At 34.6% G+C, this 27991-nt stretch overlaps 1 protein-coding gene across 2 annotated transcripts; it reads left to right on the top strand.

The window, feature by feature from the left end:
* The first annotated feature begins 400 nt into the window (after nt 1–400).
* On the top strand, nt 401–25842 carry LOC140969541 (protein PHYLLO, chloroplastic). Of its 2 annotated transcripts, none has more exons than XM_073430910.1 (28): nt 401–648; nt 924–1133; nt 1339–1556; nt 1639–1756; nt 1856–1972; nt 2624–2707; nt 2975–3028; nt 3129–3200; nt 3352–3456; nt 3528–3722; nt 3963–4061; nt 4233–4796; nt 4935–5159; nt 5243–5542; nt 5686–5753; nt 6125–6283; nt 6417–6542; nt 6627–6758; nt 6850–6967; nt 7236–7391; nt 7539–7772; nt 7878–8045; nt 8180–8323; nt 8453–8914; nt 9013–9312; nt 9404–9561; nt 9663–9770; nt 9863–10319. In XM_073430910.1, the coding sequence occupies exons 1-28, from the start codon at nt 478–480 to the stop codon at nt 10101–10103; spliced, it is 5106 nt and encodes a 1701-aa protein (XP_073287011.1). In that variant the 5' UTR covers nt 401–477; the 3' UTR covers nt 10104–10319. The 2 variants fall into 2 exon arrangements, with proteins under 2 accessions (XP_073287011.1, XP_073287012.1); XM_073430911.1 differs by lacking the exons at nt 6125–6283; nt 6417–6542; nt 6627–6758; ... (8 more) ...; nt 9663–9770; nt 9863–10319 and adding exons at nt 21661–21819; nt 21953–22078; nt 22163–22294; ... (8 more) ...; nt 25181–25288; nt 25381–25842 and having other exon boundaries at nt 402–648.
* The last annotated feature ends 2149 nt before the right edge of the window (nt 25843–27991 follow it).

Here is a 27991-nt window from a genome sequence, read left to right as displayed (position 1 = left end):
ATAGTGAGATAAATTATTATTTCATATGGACAAAAAAAAAAAGAATAAAAGAACTCTATTATAAAATAATATTAGATTATTTCACTATTATTTCACATGGCATGAAACTAACCCCTATTTTCTTAATATTTTCCCACTAGATTTTGAAAAATATATCCACATTCAACTTACAAATTTTTTTTTTGAGAAATAATTATTTTTATAAAAAAATTAATGTATTTTAATTATTTATATTATTATATTATGATATGATTTATGATTATTTATATTATTATTATCATATTATTTATGATTTATAAGCGAACGAATAAAGAATACTGTTTGAAACAATAAAGAATACTGTTTGAAACAACGAAGGAAAGAGGCACGAAAGTTTCCACTTGGACCGAAAAGCAATCTATATATAATGTCTCCCTCCATTTCCATCTCCATTCTTGCTTCTCTTAGTGCTCAGCTTCACGTCAAATCCATTAAAAAATGAATCCATTCGCCTTGCAATCACAGGTTTCCCTTCCTTTCTCGCCGTCGCAGCACCAAGAAACCCACCAGAAAACCATACTTAAAATCACTAAGCGTGGGATTTTTCTGAGACCTGCAGCTTCTCCATGTTTCACCAACTTCGGTCGAGGGAAAAATCCCATTTCTAAGGTTATTATGCTTTTATTGATCTCTGAGTTTGGGGGAAAAGAGAGAATAAGGGGATAAGTTGATTGGAAGTGACGAGAATTTCGTTTTTGAATGAACTAGCTCCAGTTCTTGAGATGTTTAAAGTTTAATTAATGTGATGTTTCGTAAGGGTACAAAAAAGAAGTTAGATTGAGCGTAAATTATCGAAGATTTGATCTTCCTTGGACTTCGGCTTTGTGGGTTCTTTTCTTTTGTTCTTACCAATTTGTGTCTGTTATGTGTATTTGGTTTAATAGGCTGTGAGTTGCTCGATGGCACAAGATGTTGTATTGGAAAGAGATACATTATTGGATGCTAAAGAAGCGGAGATATTGGTTTCCACTTGCATTACACGCAATTTACCGGCGGCTTTGACTTTAGATCAGGGATTGGATTGTATCAAGGAGGCTGTGGAGGAATTGGTGGCCAATCCCCCATCTTGTTCAAGCGGCATGTATAGATTTCAGGTACAAGAAAATTTGTTGCATTTATTCTTTATTTGCTGTTGATTGATTTGTATGTTGTGATTTATCACCCTTGATTTCAGTAGTTTGTTTGCAAGGTGTGATATTTTGCAATACAATCCAAATTTATGCGACTTTGAAGTGTTATATCTATTTAGAGAAACATCATCTCTTGCAAAATGTAAGCTTTTTTGGTTTTTGTTTATAGCTTGCTGTGCCTCCTAGTGCAAAAGCATTGAAGTGGTTTAGTTGCCAACCAGATACATCGAAGGTGTATCCTTTATTTTTTCTTTCAAATGAGACGGAGAATCCAACATATAAATCGCTTTCTCTGGGAAGAACCAGAGGAGTTTTTGGCATTGGTTCAGCTGTCAACTTCAAGGGGACTTCCCCTGATGCTTCAGGAGAGAACACTGCAATACAGAGGTAAATTTGTTACGTTTTGGTTTGCTGGCCTGTGTTATAAGCTATACCGATTTGCCTAAAATGAAATGTGATGTTTACACAGATCTCTTCCAGCTGAAACAACATCTTCAAAGGCTTATGGTTTCTTGGATATGGAGTTCAATTCAAAGATGTCTACCGTAAAGAACGAGAGTGGTTCATTTGATCTTTTCATTCCTCAGGCACGAAATCACTCCTTTTCATGTTCCAAGTTCCATACTAATATGTTTCACATTGCATAGTCAGCGTCTGCACTTTTTGATAGATAATTTTTTTAACAGATCGAGTTGGATGAATTTGAGGATATTTCCTTCCTAAGTGCTACACTAGCGTGGGATGACTCTTCAATATGTACCTTTACTGAAGCTGTTCAAAAATTTGAGCTCGCTTTTGACCAGGTAGACAAGGTTCTTGCTTTCTATGTCCATGTTCGTTCATTGTCGTTTCTTGTCTGATGAAGAAGCGGAGAATATGTGAGCTTTGTATGATCTGTTTCCATGTTTCGATTGCTATGTGTTATGTCAAAAATGCGCCACCTTAGTTGATTGTTAATGCCGAATTGCCTACTCAGTATTTAGGTTCATAATTTGCGGAGAAAAGAGTTAGTGTTCAGTCTAGTACATAACTATAAAATACAATCATTTATAGAATTTTTATCTAATTGCTCACGACACTACAAAAAATATTATTCCATTTCTTGTTCTCTATGACCCTTCTACCAGGACCAAATATTGTAATGTCCCTTATAATTTGGGATGCATTATATGCCGATTGTTTTGATTCTGCATACGAATGAAATTTGTCCAGTCTCAATAATTGAGCTGATAAAAGATAGTACATTTCCAACTGCTTCACACTTTAAGCCTCAGTTTCCCCTTTATCTTTTGTTGATGTTGATTTGTGAATGCATGTGTATCCTTGTTTTTTCCCCTCAGTCTTTCTCCCTGTTCAGCCAAACTTGGACCTTGATGAATGTTTGTTTTTTCCCCAAAAAAAAATGAATTTGTGAAGCTCAATACCTTTAATCTCATCCAATTTTATTGTTTCAGGCTAGACATTACTGTATAGATGGTACTGGATGGACTCGTTCTTCCCTTTTAAAGTTCAACAATGCAGAGGAACATGAGCAAATGGTAAACAATCAACCCTGTGAATTCTTTTAGCATTTGGGTCTAGTTTCGTAGTTTCTTTCCTTTTCCCAGTGTTAGTTCATTCCCACTGTCAACTTAAACTCGAGTTTTTGGTTCTTCTGTTTTCAAGAAATGTTAACTCATCAAATTAAATTATGATTTTCAACTAGCTATTATATTTCACCTCCAAAACTGGAATCTTTTTTTCCTTTAATGTTTTTCTAAAATAAAGTCTTAATACGAAAGAGTAATGCAGCAATATTTTTGTAGGTACGTGTAAATGCTCTCTTGTTAGATGGAAAGAATCTTGAAGCCAACAAAATGGTATCTCTCGCATCCTTACTTTTATAAGATAAACTTTTACTGTAATCTTTTCTTTCTTTACATTCAACCAGTGTGTTTATGTAGCCCAAATTTCTTGCAGAGAGATTCTTCGACTGGATTCCATCAGTTCTCTGCCAGGCTTTCACCGACTTTAGCTATTACGAATAACATGGTATGCAACCATATTAGTTACCCGAGGATCAATGCTTTCATTTCTGTGAAAATGGTTGTTCTTCATATTTTTGCCATTGTCTGTTGATGTAAAGTGATTTCCAGTGTAAACTTTATTTATATGAAATTGTCTTGTCTTGTTTCCATATCAGATAGATAAGTCGAATCAAGTTAACTCCTTCATTCAAGATTGTCCTAATATCAATTCCGTATGGGCGAACCTTATAGTTGAAGAATGCACTCGGCTTGGTTTGACGGTAAGAAAAATATCTGAATCTATTTTTGAGTTTGTTTGTTTTCCACTCATCTAATTTATTTCTTTATCTAGTACTTTTGTGTAGCACCTGGATCAAGGTCTTCTCCCCTGACAATTGCTGCATCTAATCATCCCCTCACAACTTGTGCTGTGTGCATTGATGAACGATCCCTTGCATTCCATGCCCTTGGTTACGCCAAAGGTTCCAACAAACCGGCAGTGGTCATAACATCATCAGGCACAGCCGTCTCAAATCTTTTTCCAGCTGTAAGTTGTATCATACTATTGTAATTAGTTAAATTTTAATTTCCTCTTTGGGTTTTTTGTCCAACTCCAAATTATAAATTAAACTGTTGTCGGCGTATTATGCCATATAGCTAGTCAAGAACATTCTATTATTGTGAGAAATTTGCAGATGTCCTATCAACTGAGTGTCGAGTAACTGATGTATTCCATTTTCTCGGGAGCTCCATTTTTGTAATACCATTTTGTTATCCTCATTTATAGGTTGTGGAAGCTAGCCAAAATTTTGTACCACTTCTTGTGCTATCAGCTGATCGTCCTCCGGAGCTGGTAGATGTTGGGGCAAACCAAGCAATCAATCAGGTATCGATAAAACCCTGGGAATCAGACATGCAATGGTTTATTTCGTGTTTTACAAGATGCCTCTTTTCCATTCTGATTTTTCGCATCTAATTATTCAACATGATTTACACAAATATTATTTGTCTGTCGATGCGTTTTCGCTCAGTGAATCATTGAAAATATATTATGTAGGTGAATCATTTTGGTGTATTTGCAAGGCAATTTTTTAGTCTTCAGACTTCTACTGACGAGGTTTCTGCAAGAGTGGTTCTTACTACCGTGGACTCTGCAGTATACAAGGCAACCTCCACACCATGCGGTCCCGTACATATTAACTGTCCTTTCCGAGAACCACTAGCAACCAGTCAAAAAACTTGGAATCGCAACTGTTTAAAAGGATTAGATCCTTGGATGTCAACTAACGAACCATTTACCAGCTATATCCCATTTCAACATACCTTGACAAGTAATCAATTGAATGGCCCTATGACTGAAGTTCTGAAACTGATTCAAGGAGCGATGCAAGGAATGTTAGTTCTTGGTTCTATTTACAAAGAAGATGACATGTGGGCAGCACTTCTACTGGCTAAACACTTATCGTGGCCAGTTGCAGTGGATGTTCAATCTGGCTTACGTTTGAGGAAATATGTGAATTCGTTTCTTGACAAAAAGAACATTTTATTTGTTGATCAACTTGATCAGTTGCTACTCTCAGACTCTATCAGATCTTGGTTGCAGGCTGATGTTATAGTCCAGGTACAGTTAGTGTCTTGCTTAAATAATTATAAGTGTTAAAGCATGCAGATCATGTATTAAGGTCTAACGAAACTGTGAGTGAGTATTTGTTTTTGTATGATGAAGTGCTTGATTCTTGTCTTTGTTTTCAAACATTAGATTGGAAGTCGGATAACTGGGAGACGGGTTGCTCAGATGATAGAAAATTGCTTTCCATGCTCGTTTATCATGGTTGACGAGCATTCAGGTCGTCACGATCCTTCAAATATAATGACACATAGGATCCAAAGTACCATCACTCAATTCAGTGATTGCGTCATTAAGTGCTGCTCGCCACAAGAAAACCAGAAATGGACAGAAATTCTACGAGGATTGGACATGGCGGTATGCAACTTTAGTTTTATGTGTGCTCTCTTTTTCTTTCTATAGATATGTCTTTTTAATGAATTTATTGTGTTTCTCAACAGGTGGGCTGGGAGACATCATCTTTTATTAATTCCGAGCATTCACTGACTGAACCTTATGTCGCACGTAAAATATTTGAAACCATTCGCTGTGGATCTGCTTTGTTTATCGGAAACAGCATGCCAGTACGTGATACTGACATGTATGGGAGTAGCTGGGTGCAATGCACACATGGTGGTTCACTGATGAGTAGCTCTGGATTACCATGCCACTATGTGCAGGTTAACAGCAATCGAGGTGCTAGTGGCATTGATGGTTTGATTAGCACTGCTGTTGGATTCGCAATAGGCACCAACAAACGAGTAAGTACCAAGAATATTATCCTGGAACTTCTTTTGGATGTGAAATTTTTTTAATTGATCAATAGTTTCATGCTATTTTTCTTTTTGGTTAAGTTATTATTGCAGCGTGCGCTGAAAACTGATGTTAACTCTATAATATTCAGGTGCTTTTTGTGATAGGAGATGTTTCATTCCTGCATGATACCAATGGATTGTCACTACTAAGAGAACGGTATAGAGTTCTCTCTCTGTTTATTTTTGTTCTTTTCCATTTTAGGTTGTATAAAAAACATTGTTCACGTGTTTTATCAATCTGTTGCATGCTTACAAACGTGAAACAAACTACAAATTAAGCAACATCTGTTCTGTATAAATTTCAGTCAAACAAACACATATGAGCAAAAGAATAACCTTCTTTTTGTGATCATGTAGGCATAAGTTTTTACAATTTACAATCTAAGAAAATAAGCAAACACTTAGGTAGTCTATGGTCTTTATGGAAAATATGGAAGGATTTGATGATGTTTCTTTTTACCATTGATGTAAAAATTGTATAGCTAGTTCCCTATGAATTAACATTTTGGTTTACCTTTTGTGTGACAGGGCCTGCCGTAAACCAATGGTTATACTCGTGGTTAACAATCATGGTGGTGCAATATTTAGTCAACTTCCAGTAGCTAGTACAATGGACAGAAGAATTATGGACCAGTTTTTCTACACAACCCACAATGTATCACTTCGTGATCTATTCACAGCACATGGGTAAGAATTTTATATTTCCTTTCCACCCCATGCAAACTACACACATTTAAAATCTTGATTTTTGATTCAATGTGGCTTTTTGGGGGGTCTGAGATGGATTTTAACCTCTCAATTTGTATATTTATATGTTCAGGGTGAAGCATATCCACGTGAAGACAAAGGGGGAGTTGGATGATGCGTTGTTTACATCTCAGCGAGACGATGTTGATTGCGTTGTGGAAGTCGAGAGCTCAATTGATACCAATGTTGAATTCCATAGGTAGCGTAGTTTCTGCAATTACACTTCCAAATTAACAGTTCAATATGTTAATCCTTTGCTGATACCTTCGTTGTCACTTCTCAGCAATTTGAGGAATTTTACTCGCCAGGCGTCTGATCATGCTTTAAGTGTCCTTTCAAATCTGTCAGTTTCTGATTCCACCTCAGAGGGTGACAAGCTTTATAAAATCAATAAAATGGCATACTCTCAGTACAGGTGAGATTTATATCATAGAAAATTAAAGATCATCTTCAATACAAAAATTTGATAAATTGATTTATTGTGCTTTCCTGCTTTTCTATTGCAGGGTTCAGCTAAATGCCCCACCTACTTCAGCTTCTACGGGTTCCGATACCGCCACATACTATAGAGATGGTTTTGTGATTAGTTTGACACTTGAAGATGGAAGTACTGGATACGGAGAGGTTCATTTATAAAACCAGTTTATTTCAATGTGTTTATGTATTCTTTTAACCGCGGTTGTTTGAAACTATGCCGTACAAAACAGTAGCTTGATGTATAGTTCTTATTTATGTTACCATATTGTCTTTTTTTATCGTTCTATTACCATAACCCCCGCTTTTGCTTGCTAAATTATTGTTTGTTCAACTTTTAAGATTTTTCCTCTTTCGTCGCCTTTTACATGATCTTCAAAATTTTGTTTCAAGATCCTAAAACTTTCTGATTGCACAGGTTGCGCCTCTTGAAATCCACCGGGAGAATTTGCAGGATGTGGAGGAGCAACTTCGATTTCTCACTCACGTCATAGAAGGAAAAACAATCGATAATGTATTACCTTTGTTGAAGTATTCCTTTTCTTCTTGGATATGGAACAATTTAGGAATTCCAGTAAGTATTTGCCAAACTCCATTTATATTTTTGTCGCATTAATTAAAAGACTTGAACACTTATCTTATTTAGCTACGCAGTTAGGTTCTTGTTGCAGTTTCTTGATTCTGTTGTCCTGATTTCTCCCATATTTTTGATATACTACAGCCAAGTTCGATCTACCCTAGTGTCAGATGTGGCTTAGAGATGGCTCTTCTCAGTGCAATTTCAAGTAGACAAGGCTGCACTTTATTGGATATTCTCCATCCAGGGAGTGAGTCATCCAATAGGCCATCTTCAGTTGAAATCTGTGCTCTAATTGATTCTTTTGGAACCCCCACGGAAACTGCTTTCGTCGCTTCCAAACTCATTGAAGAGGGATTCAACGCCATAAAGATTAAGGTAAACACTTCATATCCCTATATAACTTTATTACTTTGGATCATGAAAAGATGCTGTATTCATATAATTCTTCCTTGTTGGCACATTTATTGGAACTTTCAATAGGTGGCACGCCGGGGTGATCCTGATGAAGATATTGCTGTGATACAAGAGGTGAGAAATAAAGTGGGACAGGACATTGTGGTTCGTGCTGATGCAAATAGGAAATGGACTTATGACGAAGCCATAAAGTTTGCCAGTGCTGTCAAAGATTGTGGCCTACAGTATATTGAGGTATGATTCGCATTTATCTTGGCCTAGATTGTCTTTCTTCGGGATTTCATACAGAGCGTATGAATACAATGATACTATCAGATTTGCCAGTCTTACATTATATTCTGTAACACTTTTCTTTTCACAACTTTCAGGAGCCGGTTAATAATGAAGAAGATATAATCAAATTTTGCGACGAAACTGGCATGCCGGTGGCATTAGATGAATCTATCAACTATACTAGGGAAAACCCATTGAATTTCCTTCAAAAATATATCCACCCTGGGGTAGCTGCCGTTGTAAGTGCATATATTGAACCAATCCACATTTTTAGATGATACGATATACACTGATTTCATTCATCTAATGTTCTTGGAGGTTACTTTTGTGCCATGTATCTAATTAATTTCACAAAATAAAATTTTCAGGTCATAAAGCCGAGTGTAATCGGAGGCTTTGAAAATGCAGCATTGATTGCTCGATGGGCTCAGCAGCATGACAAGATGACTGTCATTAGTGCTGCATTTGAAAGTTCGCTTGGTTTGTCTGCTTTTGTTCAATTCGCTCAGCATCTGGACCTAGAAAGCGCAGAAATGCGAAAATTGATGAAAAAGGAATCCGAAATATCCATAGCACACGGTTTTGGAACTTATAAGTGGTTTAAAGAACATGTGACAGCAGTGCCTCTGAATTTCCATCACAGTCCAGACCATGGCTCGGTTGTGGCATCTGCTGTTGATGCTGGACGACTCCTGCAGCAAGGTCGATTGAATTCTGACGTGCTTGTTAGGAACTCTATTCAAGAACAAGTGAAGGATTACCAGTTACCAGTTGATGTAGATGGCATATCGGTTTCTCTCAAAGTTCGTGAGACAGGGGAAAGCAGTGATGTAAGTAGCAAATAACAAATCTTTGTTTGAAAAATTGATAATTGATTGAAAGCTGTAGCAAGTTCTCAACTTTCTTCTTCGTGTTTTAATTAACACAGGGTACTGCAGTTGTGTTTCTTCACGGGTTTCTCGGAACAGGTGAAGATTGGGCCCCAATTATGAAATCTGTTTCGGGCTCGACTCGATGCATTGCCATCGACCTTCCTGGTCATGGAGAATCAACACTGGGATATCATGGTAGTAGAAATGGTTTAGACCGCCCAAACTTATCCATTGAGGTCATGGTTGATATGTTATGCAAGGTGTTGGACTATCTCGCTCTCAAAAAAGTTGCACTAGTTGGATATTCAATGGGGGCACGTATTGCTTTATACACTGCGCTAAAATGTAGCAATAAGGTACAATTACAGACACAAACATCAACATTTTTTTCTTGAAATCATATTTCTCGAGTACTTATATTAAACCTCTATAATTGTGCTTCCAAAGGTGGAAAGAGCTGTCATTATTTCTGGAAGCCCCGGTTTGATCGACACAAATGCGAGAACGACCCGTAAAGCTAAAGATGACTTCAGAGCAAGCATGCTTATCTCGAATGGATTGAAACGATTTTTAGATACTTGGTACGCCGAAGAACTGTGGACGAGGTACTTTAATGCTAACATTACTTTTTTTATTCAAAAATAGAAAGTGAAATTTGGCCCCCAAAATTAGCATGACATTTTGCTGTCATTTTTTCATGATGCAGCTTGAAAATTCATCCACATTTCAACCAGATGGTCAAGAATCGTTTGCAGCATAACGACTTACACAATCTTGGGAAAGTTCTGTCTGATATGAGCATCGGAAGGCAACCGTAAGTTTGGAATCTTTACATTTTCTTGAAAGTTCAAAACTTTTCATAAATGTATATTTAGAGTGATCAAATGCCCTTTATCATCATTACAGATCATTGTGGGAAGATTTGGAACAAAACCAAGTGCCCCTTCAGATTATAGTTGGAGGAAATGATGCCAAGTTCAAGAAAATCGCTAACGAGATGGTGTCGAGACTCAACAGTGCACACAAGGTCGCGGAGCCAGCACAAATTATCGAAATCCCAAATGCAGGACATGCTGTGCATATTGAGAATCCCCTTGCTGTTATCAGCGCTGTCAGGCAGTTCATAACAATGACAAATAAGAATTAAACTTTTGTTGTAAGATAAAATGATGCATTGTTTCATTCACTTTAGGTAGTAATAATAATTATTATAGAGGTAATTAAAGAGAAGGGAACAAGTCCCCTTCACAAGTAATTCATGGGTTATTTTCCCTCTTGTTATAGGCTACTGTTAAAATTAAAATAAAGTCCAATTGTAATTGTAGGAACATAATTTTTTGCTAAAAAATAAAGATGAAATTTATTTTGTTCTTCCACTTTTTGTTTGTTTGAGATAAAGTAACAGTAATTGGAAATTCATATTTATAATTAATATTTTTTTGGTTACAAAATGGAGATTCAATACTGTATTATATTTATAATTAAAATTTTTTTTGTTACAAAAAGGAGATTCAATACATTTTTATAATATTTTAGAATAACTGATTGTTAGAGTATGTGTCCAAGTAAGTCAATTTATGACTTGAGTTTTATTAACTCTTACGTAAAAAGAATGTTTATTTTAAGAATATTTTACGGTTTGATCCAATTATGACATTTACTTTGTCTGTATACTCGTGCAAGTTGTATAGATAAAGTTCTTGAATATACAAAAAGTACCATGAGGTCTGTCTTTCAACGTAAGATCATGAAACTCATTAGGAAGCGTACTGTTTATTCTAAACAGGTTCCTAGAAGATTCAGCCACCTAAAATTAGAATAAAAGTAACTCGAGCTTAAGACTAGGATCTGTAATGTAAACACCATATTTCATTGAAAAGGGCACGAAGATGTCCATTCATACATATGAGTGATCATCTGATGATGCATTGAACAAAAACTTTCCAAACGGTTATCACTTATCGAGCGGAAAAAAAAGCACATCAACGATGTCATAGTCACTTTTTCTGGACTGTTAACCCAAACTAAACAAATACTTGCAGCTCGTATTGACGGTCTTCAGGCTACCCTTAACACCCAAATACAAGAAATGCTAGATAATTTTCAGAAAGTTGATGCCAAAAAAGAGGAAGAAGAACAACGAAGACAAGAAGAGACCAGAAGGAGACAAGAAGAAGCTAGGAGAAAAGCAATTGAAGAGGAAAAGAAAAAGGGAAATCAACATAAGAGAGGTGGTGCATCAAGAGGTGGTGGAATTTCCTGGTTTATAAGGTAGTATAGGCGGATAGGAGGTAGTATAATTGTTTGTATATATTATAGGTATTTATGAATATTATGATTTATTGCTTTCACTCTTACTTTGTAGCAATGAAATTTATTATCTGAATGAAATTCATTTTTCTTGTAGTTTATGCTTTTGAGGCTTAGGTTTTGTCATCATCAAAAATAGAGAAATTGTTAAATCTCTTAGTTTTGGTGATACCAAATAATACATTATTGTATTAGATCAAGCTAACTTTGCAATGTATTGCATGTACTCAACTACCCATTGAAGATTCAAATTAAGTCGTTCAACATGTCTAAAGATGCAAAGCTATTCAACTGTTTTATCATCAGCATCATGTTTGATCTACTCAACCGCTCAAGCGTACAAGTCTGTGGCATAAGAGCTACTCATCCGTTCACCTTATCAAAGTACATTTATAAAAAGTTGAGTAAAGTCATCATCACACACAAGCCAAATGTCTTACGAGTATCTCACATACTTTATCAAAAAAAGTTGGTTAATTAAAGTGCACGATAAATTAAGTAAGGACGGTCAAATCAGTACTATTATATTAATGCTCATTTATTGAGCTACATTTGAATGTTGAACGAGAAGATGCAAGAAGTACTATAAATAGAGAATGACAGAGTTTAAAAAACTGCAAATTTAACAACTACGAGATTTTACACACTTGAAGCATTATTTGAAAGGATTTCTGAGCACTCATCAAGTACTGATCCCCAGCCCTCGCATCAAAGATTATTTATCATAGAATCAAAGATCATCAAGGGCTAATGTCAAACTAAGCAACAGTTTCTGTCTAGAACGTTTGAAGAGTTGTTTGACAGTTTGAATACGAGGATTCACTTCTTTAATTCATTTGCGTTGTATTAGTTGTTAGATTGTGTGTAACGATCATGGGCCGTTAGGCTGAACCAATATGGGCCTCGGCCTATACCCATGCACCACTACTGGTCATGGGTCGTTAGGATGGTCCAACATGAGCCCTAGCCCATGCCCATGCATTGTCTCTCATAAAATATCACACCCTTGGAAAATGGTTTATTTCGCCTCCTCCAACACTTGAACCCAAGATCTCTAGGCTTAAGTACTTATATTCTTAAAATGTTGGTACCAGTTAGTAGCTCAACTAGTACCAACACTTTAAGAATCTAGGTGCTTAAGCCTGGAGGTCTTGGGTTCAAGTGTTGGGGGAGGTGAAAGAAACCACTTTTCAGAGGTATGATATTCTATGAGTGATGTTGCATGGACATGGGCTAGGCTCATGCTGGACCATCCTAAAGACCCATGATCAGTAGTGGTGCATGGGTATGGGCTGAGGCCCATATTGTTTCAGCTTAATGGCCCATGATCGTTATAAAAAAAAAACGTTTGTAACGATCATGGGTCATTAGGCTGAACAACATGGGCCTCAGCCCATACCCATGCACCACTACTGATCATGGGTCGCTATGATGGTCCAGCATTTGTAACGATCATGGGTCATTAGACTGAACAACATGGGCATCGGCCCATACCCATGCACCACTACTGGTCATGAGTCGTTATGATGGTCCAGCATGAGCCCTAGCCCATGCTCAGTAATAGTGCAAAGGTATGGGTCGAGGCTCATGTTGGTTCAGTCTAATGGCCCATGATCGTTACACTGTTTGTCTCAACCATTTGAGTTAACTATGAGGTTCGACTTAGTCAATAGATAAAGGTCTAGTGGATTAATTGTCATCAACTCATTTTTCTGCAGTTTGTGAACTTTGCAAAATAAATTTTTTTATATAAATATCCAGATTAAACTAAAAATGTAAAAAAGTTGAATACTAAAATAAGGAAGGAAAATATTTTATGATTAAAATTGTTTGATTAAATAATGAATTATATATATACATATATATATATATGTATTATTTAGTGCATGCATTATGTTAAAATATTGCGCATCATTATAGGTTAGATTTGTTATGAGATTTTTTTTTCCCAAATAAAATTTAATGATTTTTATAATTAGTTTTAACCCACCGGAGCACAAAATCCTGGTTCGACACTCCCACGCTCTATATAGATGTGAATGGTGGAGTTGAACAGAAACAAAATTAAAGATGCGGATCATCCTCAATCCTGCAAAATGTTTTGGAGAAGATTTTCTTGTTGTTTGAGTTAAAAAGCTCAAAGATGTTCGCACTCGATGCAATGCTCCTAAAATATATCTGTTTAATTAAATTTTAAAAAAAAAAGATTATACAAATGATATAATCAGCTTCCATGGATATTTCAAACAAATTTCGTGAAGAAGATACAATAAGGCTCAAAACCACTTTATTCAGCAAATTTGTTAGTCGTAAAATGCATAATTACTTTAATGATATCTATCTATCTACATCACTTTCAACGTTAATTTGCTTTTTCTTGCGATTAATAGGGACCTTTTTTTTTGTGAAAGGATGTAAGGACATTTTTAGGTGCATTAAAAAAGGGGTCATTTAGGCCCCACAATCATAATCAACACCCAAAATTGACTTGGATGATTTTGTGCGTGGATTAACGTATTTTTATCTATGAATATGTCAAAACGATTAATATTTACAATAAAAATAATATTTTTGATATTAAAAAATATTTTTTATCGATCAGGATGGATTGGAGATATGTATGCATGCCTATTTTTTTGTTCAATAATGCCAAATATATTATCTTTATTTATCTCTTCTAGGTTTGAAATTTAGTTTCTGTTTTTTTCTTAATCACGCCATCAATTAAAGTCGAAATAATATAGAATTCAAAATTTTAAAAATCCAATTTTAATTTCAAATTTAAGTTCTTTAATTTGGATCACTTCTATTTTAACTATCTGAACTTTTAATTTAATATTACAAATTAAATATAATAAGAAACTAAATTATCTTTTTATGCGTTTGATTAACTTAACTAGGCAAAAATTTGTGTGAGACGGTCTCACGGGTCGTATTTTGTGAGACGAATATCTTATTTGGGTCATCCATGAAAAAGTATTACTTTTTATGCTAAAAATATTACTTTTTATTGTGAATATCGGTAGGGTTGACCCGTCTCACATATAAAAATTTGTGAGACCATCTCACAAGAGACCTACTCATTTAACAACACTAAGTTTTATTAGAATGAAAAATATAATTCTTTGTTTTCACTTTTCATGAGTGCGTGTTTATCTGGTTCATCAAAAGTAGTTGCATGTAGTAAGACTCATTCTATGATACACTGAGAATGTTTTTCTATTTTTTTTACGTGATGTTCATAAATAAAAATACACCGAGTATAATACTCCCGGTATAACATAGTCCAAGCCAACACACACACACACACACACATATATATATATATATATGACAATTACACTTTATGGTTCTTTCTTTGTGTTATGTATATATATATTCTTAGTCAAATGTATTGGAGATTTAGTAAAAATAAATCTATAAATCATATGATTAAATCCGTGTATCATAACATATCAGAAACTCATGTCGAATTATCAGAAAATATAAATAACTATAAGCGCGTACTATAACTCATTGATTGATCTAACGTTGGAGTTATGCATCTTCCAAGACAACAAAGAACCAGCCACCTTATTCTTACCTTAGATGAGAGATCTAGAATATGTGTACCGTATATATTTCATGTTATATTTTCCGTACCTCGGGGATCTTAACCTTATGTAACCTTAGCAGTATTCGACCTATCATAGAAGATTTAATTGGGTTAGGTTTCTTCACAAAAGGTGGATCATATCAATTTATTTAATAATTTGAAAACTCATAATTAATTAAATCATTTTATTGAGTTTTTTTATTAGATAGCATATTCATATACAATTATTAATTAAATAATTTGATCCAACAAAATAATTTCTTTTAAACTGATGGACAGAACATAAAGAAATTTAGGCAAACAGACCATATTATATAGTTAAGGCAGCTAGGGGAATTTAGGAGAACAGACCCTTGTGAAACATAAATTTGAAAACGTGACAATGTATCTGTTGTTGTCACACGTTTCCTAATTGTAGGACAACCTGGTTTTAGTACGTACTGAAATGGATGTCATCTTCTGAACTTTAAATTTGACTGGAATTACTTATTTAAATGCCCCGGCTCTGCAGAATCATGATAATAAAAGGGAAGAGGCACCAACTGCCGCAGAGAATAGGAAGCCACACGAATTCTCGCAGAAGAAATGAACCGACCACGCCACTTAAACATATCAAAACCAAGACGATGCCCAGTAGTTCGATCACATTGGCCTCACGAGGAAACGTCTCTCTAAGCAATATCCCGTTCCAGATCGCTACACATCCCACGCAAAGTCCCGACACCATTATATACGTGAAGAACATTAGGGTTTTTGGGCCGATGGAGCCGCCGGAAACTAACACGGCTATGGCAGTGGGGACTCCGATATTAAGCACGGATTTCCCAAGCTTCTGTTCCACTATTATCTTGAAAACGGGGTGCTGTAAACCTGGTTTTATTTCAGGCGATGGAGTGGTGGTCCTGGACCGTGAAATCTCCTCCTCCTCTGTTGTGTCCAACCGTAGTGCTACCACTGGAACTTCGGGTGGCGGCGGCTCCAAATTAATGGAGGGCTGATCATTCTTTTTCAAAACTTTGGCTACGACTTTGGAGGCCGGAGAGCGAATTTTGGTTAAGAGGCTCCATGCTGTTGGGTTTTTGTCCTGCACTTCAGCAGTGCGGTTCATGTCTATGGCAATCGCTGCTGGCCGGTTCGCTTCCTTCTCCATTCAAGGGATTTTTCGATAAGATAGTATTCAGTTCAGATAAAATTTGTGAAATATATGCATCAAAGAAGCACAAAGCTCTCCATTGAACTTTGTTATGCTCATATACTTATAGACAGAATCGCGCAAGTAACTTTTCCACATCAGCCAAAAAGTCTACTCCACTTTTTCTCCAACTTTAGTTGCGATGCATCTTTGTGGCAGGTGAACTCGAGTTGAGTTAATACAAGTAGATATTTTTAATTAGATCAGCCATCGAAATTCCTTGGTTATTTCCTGATACGAAGGTCAAATCAACAACAAAAAAAATTAAAATATTTTCTAGCGAGCGTGGATTTTTATATGAGAAATTTTCATAGTGGACTCCTAGCCTATTCATGGTTTTCTAGTATAGTCTTTTGAGATTTCCTTTATAAGATTTTAATCTTGCTTGTAAACTTTATTTAATAATATAAATAAATTTAGATTTAAATGAGATTAAGTATTAGTTTTCTAAAATTCAAACGGGCAAATTCTAGACGTAACCATTATATTGCATTCATTATAAATACTAGAGGTCAAATTCGCGTGTGATTTTTTTTTAAAAAAATATTTTGATTTAAATAATCAAAGATGTGAACTTTTCTACTCTGTGCACTGTCAATTTACTTTTTTTTGTTGAGAAAAATTAGGTTAATTGAAAGTTATTTCCCACTCATCATATATTTGTCATGTTCAATTAATGTTAAAATAATATGAAGGTAAATCACTTTATCCACACATGAAACCAACTCTTTCTTAATAAAATAGAATTGATCAACCGGTACTTTTCTTTTGGTGGAAACTTTAGAGGCCTTGTTAACTTTTATGCATTAATTTAGCATTATCAGTTGATAATATCAAATTTAATGACATCATTCAAATAATAAAATAATATGACAATGGAAAGGTCATTGCTATTTATTTAATACTTAAGCAACATGTTATGTTTCATGAAATTTTTGATATTCCTATCCTACCAGTTGCCGTCTGGACGTGTAGGTTCGACTAATATCTCATATATTTCTAACATTGAGATGATAAGAATATTTAATGTAATAAGTGCAGATGGCAAGAATGATTTAATAAAATTCTCTGGTTTAGGGGGAAAAAATTACTATTTAATAACGTATCAGGTTGCTTAAACTGAGAACTTACTAATTCAATTACTAAAACCAAAATTAAGTGAATTTATATTATATAAATAAAACAACCACAAAACGTTACCTTCTACAATTATATGTTACAAATGATATCACGGTAATTATGATAATATGGCGTTTTCGTAAACTTCATTTAGTGATTCTCCTTAATGGTCTGATCAGTACTTTTCTTGCGTACCATCCATTTATTTGATTCTATTGACACATAAAATAATAATTAATGACCCTTAAACATATCTTTATCTCATGATCTCTAAAGTCAATATGATAATATTTAATCACAATACTCATGTGAGATTGTCTCATGTGTTAATTTTGTGAAACGGATTTCTGATATGATACAATTGATCATGAAAAAATATTAATTTTTATGTTAAAAGTATTACTTTTCACTTTAAATATTAATCGCATTAAACAATCTCACGGAAATATATATATAAAACAGACTCATAATAAACATACTCTTTTGATACAGATCTCAAATCTGATCTAATTTATGAAAAATATTATTTTTTATATCAAAATTATTATCTTTCAAGATAGACGTCAGCTCATGGTGCTCACATAAGTGCCCACGATGAATGATCAAGAGATCAAATTAAACCTCTGTGTATATATATATTATCGTATTTGTATATAAGAACAGAATATGTCGATGAAACATAATAAACACAAAAAGTACACGTGATATCGATGGTTGTTTAGTGAAAGAGTTGTGATACGGTTTCGCATATTTATATATGTGTTTAATTGATCTGATCTATATTTACATTAAAAAAAATATTTTTCGCATAAAAAGTACTATTTTTTCATGGGTCGAGTCGAGTTTTTAAATTTTTTTCAATTTGGTTATATTAACAATGAATTTGTGATAAGTGCAATTTGTGCACTTAAATTATCCTTATAATTCGTATAGATTGTTAGTTTTCTTGAGCGGAATTATGCGTATTTTGTTGTTTTTGGTGTGATTGCAGGAATCTAGGTAAGACGTATTACATGGGCGTGAAAAGGAATGAAAATGGCGCTTGGAGGAAAATAGTGAGCTTAGCAGGTAGAGAGACCCGCGCATATGCGCGAGCCAGAGGCGCGCATATGTGCGCGAGACACAGCGAAACACAAAGCGAGACAGAGAGCCTCGCGCACATGCGCGAGAAGTGCCCACCGAAGACAACAAAACCGAAGGTATCACGCACATGTGCTAGACAAGGCGCGCATATGCGCGCACGAAGGATTTCCAGATGCACAAAACAGAGGACTCCGTGCACATGCGCGGAGCTAGTGCGCGCGAGAAAAATTTGCCCAACACACAGACGGTGACTTCCGCGCATATGCACGAGGCTTGGGCGCGACGCAAATTCCAGATTTATTAGGTTTCATAATGGACTTTATAAAAGGAGGGAGGGGACCATCGAAGGGGGACTTTTCGGCAGCCAACATCAGCGATCGAGGAGCAGAAAGTAAGAACCAACGGAGGACGGAACACGAAGAACGGAGATAGAAGACGCTTAGTTCGGACACGAAGACGCACTTTCATCTCTCTTCAACACGTTTTTAATTCGGTTATTTACTTTTACGTTTTTAATGATTACAAACAGGTTTTGTTGTGATCTAGATTCAAGTATGAACTAATTTTATTTCCTAGAAATCGATGTAGTTTTGGTCGAACCTATTTTATTGGAGTTTTGAATTTTCATTGAATTAATTCATCGTGTTTATTTGTGATTTCTTGTCTTTAATGCTTTTGGATTACTGACCATATTCGATTGATTAAATAATTAAGATCTAGCACTCGAGAGATGGGATTGAAATTAGGACTGGGGAAATCACATTGTCAGATGTTTATAACGTGCAAAAGACGTATAACTCTGGTGAATCCATAAAAAGAACCTTGTTTGCATATATTATTTGTTACGTGATTTTGAATAGATATATTAAAATCAGTAATAGATAATACAATTCTATTTATCACTTGAAAAAGAGAATAGAAAAATTGCGAGTTCTTGGTTAATCAACATGATGCGATTTAATGATATGTTAGTCAATTTTAATTTAGCATAGGGGAGACCAGGCGAAATCGTGTCTCTAGATTGATTTACTCACCGAATTTCAACTGCGTGCTAAGAATTACATGATTCATTATTTTTTTTTGAATTGATTATAAACTATCTCATTGATTTCTCTAAATAAAGTTGAACTATGTCAATTATGGTACTTAATATACAGTTTTAAATAATTACTCCTCGTGGAAACAATTTGTACTTATACCAGTACTAAAACTTGACACCGTACACCTGCGGTAGTGAAAATTCGCAACAATTTGCGTTTTTATTCCTGTAACTTGCTTTTCTTTTCAGTTTTGGTCATATTACAAATAATTGCTATATTTAGTCTTGTAACTTGTATGTTTTTTTCCTTCATTTTTGCTCATTGTTCGACCGGAGTCTATCATATTTGCCAAAAAAAACCAAAAATGAAAAAATACAAATACAAATTACATAAAAATAAAAGATAACTTTTAACATAACCAAAAATATCCATTCACGTGGATATTAGTTTACAATCATGTGGTGCGTATAACATAAATTCTTATTAAGTATAAAGTCTTGCAGGACCCATAGATTTGAGTAAATTATTTGATAGTTATGCACGAATGAAATCCTCTTTTTATTTTGTGATATATATGATATAATGATTTTAATTATATAAATATTTATTTTCTAAGAATTAAAATTAAAGACGACCCAATATTTAATACTCATATCTAAATTTTCATATCCATCCCAAACAGTTCGGATACGGGTACGTAATATTTTCGGATCCGGACCCATCGTCCCGGTCTAAAATCAAATGGTAGGCAAATAGCCATATATCCTAATAACGTTTAAAGTAATTTGGCAAATTTATACGTGAAGCTTTAATTCACAATTATTTTTGATTAATTAATTAACTCATAACTGTTAACAGGTGTTGAATCTTGATTTATGAACAGTTAACATTTATGAGGAAATGAAACATACCTCATCTGTAGGGGTGGTATACCGAAATTTTCGATATGTATACCGATTATACCGAAATATTGCGGTATAACGATATTTTAAACATAATTTAATTTTCTAAACTAGCTATTATAGATATGCAAATATAAATATCGATATTCATACAGATATTAAGCCATTTATATAATGATGACATTACAAATTTTGCATTAAAAATATATATTTTGAAAATACAAATTTTGCAAGTATAGTTTAGGGTTAAAAGATAAAAAAACTAAAAGTTAAAACTCTGTATATTGCAACCTAAATTAATGGGTATATATTATTTTTGCATATAACATGGGTCCGTTTACATAATTGTATGCCCCTAAAATTTATTAAATAAACATCCATTATCAATTTATCGTACCACAATGATGTAATATAAGCTAAATATCATACATATATTTATATATATAATCGGTTTAGTTTGGATTGATTTAATATAAATTTGAACCAGAATAATTTTTCCCATTTTGCTAATTTTAAAAACAATTGAACCCGTGGTCGACTAAAAACCAATCTAAACTCAATCCAAACTAGCGGTTTGGTTTGTGCTCACCCATATTATATATTTTATATATCCTTATAACCCTAATGATATATTAAGATTTTACTTAAATTTAGGTATATATATATATATATAGGTATTATGTATTAGATTGTAACGACATGTAAATAATTTTAGATAACTAATCGACAAATATAAGAAATTAAAGTAGATATCTTTTGATCGGTTAAAATTTTTATTGATGCATTATATTTTGCAAGTTTATTATTATGTATTCTTTTGGGAAAATGTTCGAATAAATAATTTTTATGATCAAGATCTAATTGTTAGATTTTAGGCTTAAATGATGAAAACTAAACAAGAAATCAAGGAAAACTCGAAACAATAGTACTATTGGAAGCTAACCCGAGCTCCAAAAGCGCATAGGAGACGTCAGGCGCCCAAAAAGATCTTCCAGACAGCGGGCGCGGGCGCATTGGGACGGCCATATTTGACTGTCACAAGGCCCTACACACTGTTTCTGAACATGTGTTCACCTTTTCGAGTTTTCAAACTTTCATTTCTTTCATATGGTGTCTCTTGATGATTTCATGTCCTTCTGACCAAGAGACACCTCATATGATTAGAAGACATGTTCCTGCAGATTGGAAATATTAAATAGAGCATCATGGCTCATTTGAAAGTAATTTTTGCATCGGATTTTTCTGAAAATTTCTGCGGTCATTTTGTATTCATTATACTTCCTTCTACTAAAAAGAGAGACTATGACATTTATGGGTTATTTTTCTTTCAATTTACTGTATCGTTATTACTAGAAGAAGTTGTTTATACTGGAGGAGGATTCCTACAAACAAATGTAAAATAAAGAGGCAAATTCTTCTTAAGGAAAAATTATCCAACATTTGGCTCAACTCATTTGCTGCAGGGCATGCCGTAAACCAATGGTTATACTCCTGGTTAACAATCATGGTGGTGCAATATTTTGCCAACTTCCAGTAGCTAGTACAATGGACAGAAGAATTATGGACCAGTTTTTCTACACAACCCACAATGTATCACTTCGTGATCTATTCACAGCACATGGGTAAGAATTTTATATTTCCTTTCCACCCCATGCAAACTACATACATTTAAAATCTTGATTTTTGATTGAATGTGGCTTTTTGGGGGGTCTGAGATGGATTTTGACCTCTCAATTTGTATATTTATATGTTCAGGGTGAAGCATATCCACGTGAAGACAAAGGGGGAGTTGGATGATGCGTTGTTTGCATCTCAGCGAGACGATGTTGATTGCGTTGTGGAAGTTGAGAGCTCAATTGATACCAATGTTGAATTCCATAGGTAGTGTAGTTTCTGCAATTACACTTCCAAATTAACAGTTCAATATGTTAATCCTTTGCTGATACCTTCGTTGTCACTTCTCAGCAATTTGAGGAATTTTACTCGCCAGGCTTCTGATCATGCTTTAAGTGTCCTTTCAAATCTGTCAGTTTCTAATTCTACCTCAGAGGGTGACAAGCTTTATAAAATCAATAAAATGGCATACTCTCAGTACAGGTGAGTTTTATATCATAGAAAATTAAAGATCATCTCCAATACAAAAATTTGTTAAATTGATATATTGTGCTTTTCCTGCTTTTCTATTGAAGGGTTCAGCTAAATGCCCCACCTACTTCAGCTTCTAGGGGTTCCGATACAGCCACATCCTATAGAGATGGTTTTGTGGTTAGTTTGACACTTGAAGATGGAAGTACTGGATACGGAGAGGTTTGTTTATACAATAAGTTACCATTCAATGTGTTTATGTATTCTTTTAACTCGTTACAAAACAGTAGCTTGATGTATAGTTCTTATTTATGTTACCATATTGTCTTTTTTTATCGTTCTATTACCATAACCCCTGCTTTTGCTTGTTAAATTATTGTTTGTTCAACTTTTAAGATTTTTCCTTCTTTCGGCGCATTTTACATGATCTTAAAAATTTTGTTTTAAGATCCTAAAATTTGCTGATTGAACAGGTTGCGCCTCTTGAAATCCACCTGGAGAATTTGCAGGATGTGGAGGAGCAACTTCGATTTCTCACTCACGTCATGGAAGGAAAAACAGTCGATAATGTAATACCTTTGTTGAAGTATTCCTTTTCTTCTTGGATATGGAACAATTTAGGAATTCCAGTAAGTAATTGCCAAACTCCATTTATATTTTTGTCGCATTAATTAAAAGACTCGAACACTTATCTTATTTAGCTATGCAGTTAGGTTCTAGTTACAGTTTCTTGATTCTGTTGTCCTGATTTCTCCCATATTTTTGATATACTACAGCCAAGTTCGATCTACCCTAGTGTCAGATGTGGCTTAGAGATGGCTCTTCTCAGTGCAATTTCAAGTAGACAAGGCTGCACTTTATTGGATATTCTCCATCCAGGGAGAGAGTCATCCAATGGGCCATCTGCAGTTGAAATCTGTGCTCTAATTGATTCTTTTGGAACCCCCATGGAAACAGCTTTCGTCGCTTCCAAACTCATTGAAGAGGGATTCAACGCCATAAAGATTAAGGTAAACACTTCATGTCCCTATATCACTTTATTACTTTGGATCATGAAAAGACTCTTTATTCATATAATTCTTCCTTGTTGGCACATTTATTGGAACTTTCAATAGGTGGCACGCCGGGGTGATCCTGATGAAGATATTGCTGTGATACAAGAGGTGAGAAATAAAGTGGGACAGGACATTGTGGTTCGTGCTGATGCAAATAGGAAATGGACTTATGACGAAGCCATAAAGTTTGCCAGTGCTGTCAAAGATTGTGGCCTACAGTATATTGAGGTATGATTCGCATTTATCTTGGCCTAGATTGTCTTTCTTCGGGATTTCATACAGAGCGTATGAATACAATGATACTATCAGATTTGCCAGTCTTACATTATATTCTGTAACACTTTTCTTTTCACAACTTTCAGGAGCCGGTTAATAATGAAGAAGATATAATCAAATTTTGCGACGAAACTGGCATGCCGGTGGCATTAGATGAATCTATCAACTATACTAGGGAAAACCCATTGAATTTCCTTCAAAAATATATCCACCCTGGGGTAGCTGCCGTTGTAAGTGCATATATTGAACCAATCCACATTTTTAGATGATACGATATACACTGATTTCATTCATCTAATGTTCTCGGAAGTTAATTCTGTGCCATGTATCTAATTAATTTCATAAAATAAAATTTTCAGGTCATAAAGCCGAGTGTAATCGGAGGCTTTGAAAATGCAGCATTGATTGCTCGATGGGCTCAGCAGCATGACAAGATGACTGTCATTAGTGCTGCATTTGAAAGTTCGCTTGGTTTGTCTGCTTTTGTTCAATTCGCTCAGCATCTGGATCTAGAAAGTGCAGAAATGCGAAAATTGATGAAAAAGGAATCCAAAATATCCATAGCACACGGTTTTGGAACTTACAAGTGGTTTAAAGAACATGTGACAGCTGAGCCTCTGAATTTCCATCACAGTCCAGACCATGGCTCGGTCGTGGCATCTGCTGTTGATGCTGGACGACTCCTGCAGCAAGGTCGATTGAATTCTGACGTGCTTGTTAGGAACTCTATTCAAGAACAAGTGAAGGATTACCAGTTACCAGTTGATGTAGATGGCATATCGGTTTCTCTCAAAGTTCGTGAGACAGGGGAAAGCAGTGATGTAAGTAGCAAATCACAAATCTTTGTTTGAAAACTTGATAATTGATTGAAAGCTGTAGCAAGTTCTCAACTTTCTTCTCCGTGTTTTAATCAACGCAGGGTACTGCAGTTGTGTTTCTTCACGGGTTTCTCGGAACAGGTGAAGATTGGGCCCCAATTATGAAATCTGTTTCGGGCTCGACTCGATGCATTGCCATCGACCTTCCTGGTCATGGAGAATCAACACTGGGATATCATGGTAGTAGAAATGGTTTAGACCGCCCAAACTTATCCATTGAGGTCATGGTTGATATGTTATGCAAGGTGTTGGACTATCTCGCTCTCAAAAAAGTTGCACTCGTTGGATATTCAATGGGGGCACGTATTGCTTTATACACTGCCCTAAAATGTAGCAATAAGGTACAATTTCAGACACAAACATCAACATTTTTTTTCTTGAAATCAAAATTCTCGAGTACTTGTACTAAACCTCTATAATTGTGCTTCCAAAGGTGGAAAGAGCTGTCATTATTTCTGGAAGCCCCGGTTTGATCGACACAAATGCGAGAACGACCCGTAAAGCTAAAGATGACTTCAGAGCAAGCATGCTTATCTCGAATGGATTGAAACGATTTTTAGATACTTGGTACGCCGAAGAACTGTGGACGAGGTACTTTAATGCTACCATTACTTTTTTTATTTAAAAATAGAAAGTGAAATTTGGCCCCCAAAAGCATGACATTTTGCTGTCATTTTTTCATGATGCAGCTTGAAAATTCATCCACATTTCAACCAGATGGTCAAGAATCGTTTGCAGCATAACGACTTACACAATCTTGGGAAAGTTCTGTCTGATATGAGCATCGGAAGGCAACCGTAAGTTTGGAATCTTTACATTTTCTTGAAAGTTCAAAACTTTTCATAAATGTATATTTAGAGTGATCAAATGCCCTTTATCATCATTACAGATCATTGTGGGAAGATTTGGAACAAAACCAAGTGCCCCTTCAGATTATAGTTGGAGGAAATGATGCCAAGTTCAAGAAAATCGCTAACGAGATGGTGTTGAGACTTGACAGTGCACACGAGGTCGCGGAGCCAGCACAAATCGTCGAAATCCCAAATGCAGGACATGCTGTGCATATTGAGAATCCCCTTGCTGTTATCAGCGCTGTCAGGCAGTTCATAACAAGGACAAATAAGAATTAAACTTTTGTTGTAAGATAAATGATGCATTATTCATTCACTTAGGTAGTAATAATAATAATTATAGAGGTAATTAAAGAGAGGGGAAGAAGTCCCTTCACAAATAATTCATGGGTTATTTTCCCTCTTGGTATAGGCCACGTTTAAAATTAAAATAACAATTGTATTTGTAGGGACAGAATTTTTTGCTAAAAAATAAAGATGAAATTTATTTTGTTCTTCCACTTTTTGTTTGTTTGAGATAAAGTAACAGTAATTGGAAATTCATATTTATAATTAATATTTCTTTTGGTTACAAAATGGAGATTCAATACAGTATTATAATATTTTGGAACAACTAATTGTTAAGAGTAGATGTTTAAGTGAGTCAACTTGTTAATTGAGTTTTATTAACTCTTATGTAAAAAACAATATTTATTTTAATAATATTTTACGATTTGATCCAATTATGACATTTACTTTATATGTATATACATATAAACTGCATATATAAAGTTCTTGAATATACAAAATATACCATGAGGTATGTATCTCAACATAAGATAATGAAACTCATTAGGAAGTATACTTTTTATTCTAAATAGGCTCATAGAAGATTCACCAACCTAAAATGAGGATAAATGTCACTCGAGTTTAAGACTAACATCTGTGATGTAAACGTTATGTTTCATTGGTAAGAGCATGAAGATGTCTATTTATACAGACGAGTGATCATTTGATGATGCATTGAACAATCCTCCCTCGAAATTTCCAAGCGGTTATCACTTGGAAAAGTTTACGTTTATGGTTGTACACCATCGGTCTTTTTACCGGGAACAACATGAGGCTTTACGTACTAACATGCACTTTGATCTGATTACCAACTCTATTGAAAGTCATATGGTGGCGAGATCGGGTGTAGTTTAGAAACACGTAGGAGTCTCCTAAGTTGCATATATCATATCACTATTATTACTCAAAGATACATCACATCATTATCGAATTCATTTGCAACTCTCGATATACCAATGGTTGCAGATTCGATCGGGATATATGAGTTGAAAGGACTGTATGATATGGTAATAATAACTTAAGATTCTTGTAGCCACTATTAGTGATACCTAGGAGATCATTGAGTGATGATACTAGACGCTCTTACCATGATCTGATGGATTCAATTAGACTTGAGTTCTGACATTCTTGATCAAGGGATTGATGAAAAGAATGAGGCCGCTTAGGATAAGACCGAATAGGAGCAAATATAGTTCTGAATCACATGAAATTGTGAATCCACGACTAGTTGTATCCATGATCAATTGGGTCACATAAGTATTAGATTATGTGCTCCCGTTAAGATAGTCAAGTTCAAGAAGTTGAATTTTGCGACTGTAGTATGATAGAGATTAAAAAAATTTACTTATAAAGAAGTTTATAAGTTGATTATATGTAATGAAAGTTGTGGAATTTAGCTTAATTGCTAATGAAGTGAGGAGAGTTGAACTACCTGTTTTAGTGAATGAGTTCACAAAACTGAAAGCTGTAAAAAACTAATCTGTTAAAATTTTTATCCTTTGAAATTTTAATATTTTATCAACACATCGACGCTGTCTGATCGTCGATCAGAGTTTTAATATAGAAACCGTGAGAATTTAGAAGATGCTTGTTGCTTAAAGAAATGTTAAAAAAATTTTCCTTCTAGTTCTGAATTACATATCACAATATTAAAAAAATAAAACAAATATTTTAAAATAAAATTATTTTAATAATAAGAAAAATATATAATTACTTGCATGCATGTAAATTAAAACAACAAAAAACCAATGCAACGAATTAAGCTCTCCAACGCTGCTTCTTCAAAAGAACAACGTAAATTATTTCAAATTAAGTTCCGCAATTTATAGCACGCATAAAAGGTGAATCGGGACTGCCACAGATTCATGTTGCACCGGATTCAAAAGATTCTTTTTATTTTTTAAAATAAGAAATTATATTTAAAATTTAATTAAAAAAATTGTTGAATCCGGTACAGATTATACCGGATTGTTATAGATATATAAATATTAACAAATTGCTATATTTTTTTATATTATTTTAAGAAAAAAAGCCCCCAACATTGGCTCGAATGATTTTGTGCGTAGATTTACGTATCTTTATCTATGAACATATCAATCCGATTCATATTTATAATAAAAATAATATTTTGGATATTAAAAAATATTTTTTATGAATCAAGATGGGTTGGAGATATATATGCATGCCTATTTTTTTTTTTCAATAATGCCAAATATATTATTTTATTTATCTCTTCTAAGTTTGAAATTTACTTTCTGTTTTTCTTAATCACGCCATCAATTACAAATAATATAGAATTCAAAAGTTAAAAAATCCACTTTT

The sequence above is a fragment of the Primulina huaijiensis genome, unplaced genomic scaffold (assembly GCF_012295235.1).
Source record: "Primulina huaijiensis isolate GDHJ02 unplaced genomic scaffold, ASM1229523v2 scaffold42201, whole genome shotgun sequence".
Lineage (NCBI taxonomy): Eukaryota > Viridiplantae > Streptophyta > Magnoliopsida > Lamiales > Gesneriaceae > Primulina > Primulina huaijiensis.
Note: the sequence above shows the minus strand (reverse complement) of the source record. Positions and strands in the feature narration are given on the sequence as shown.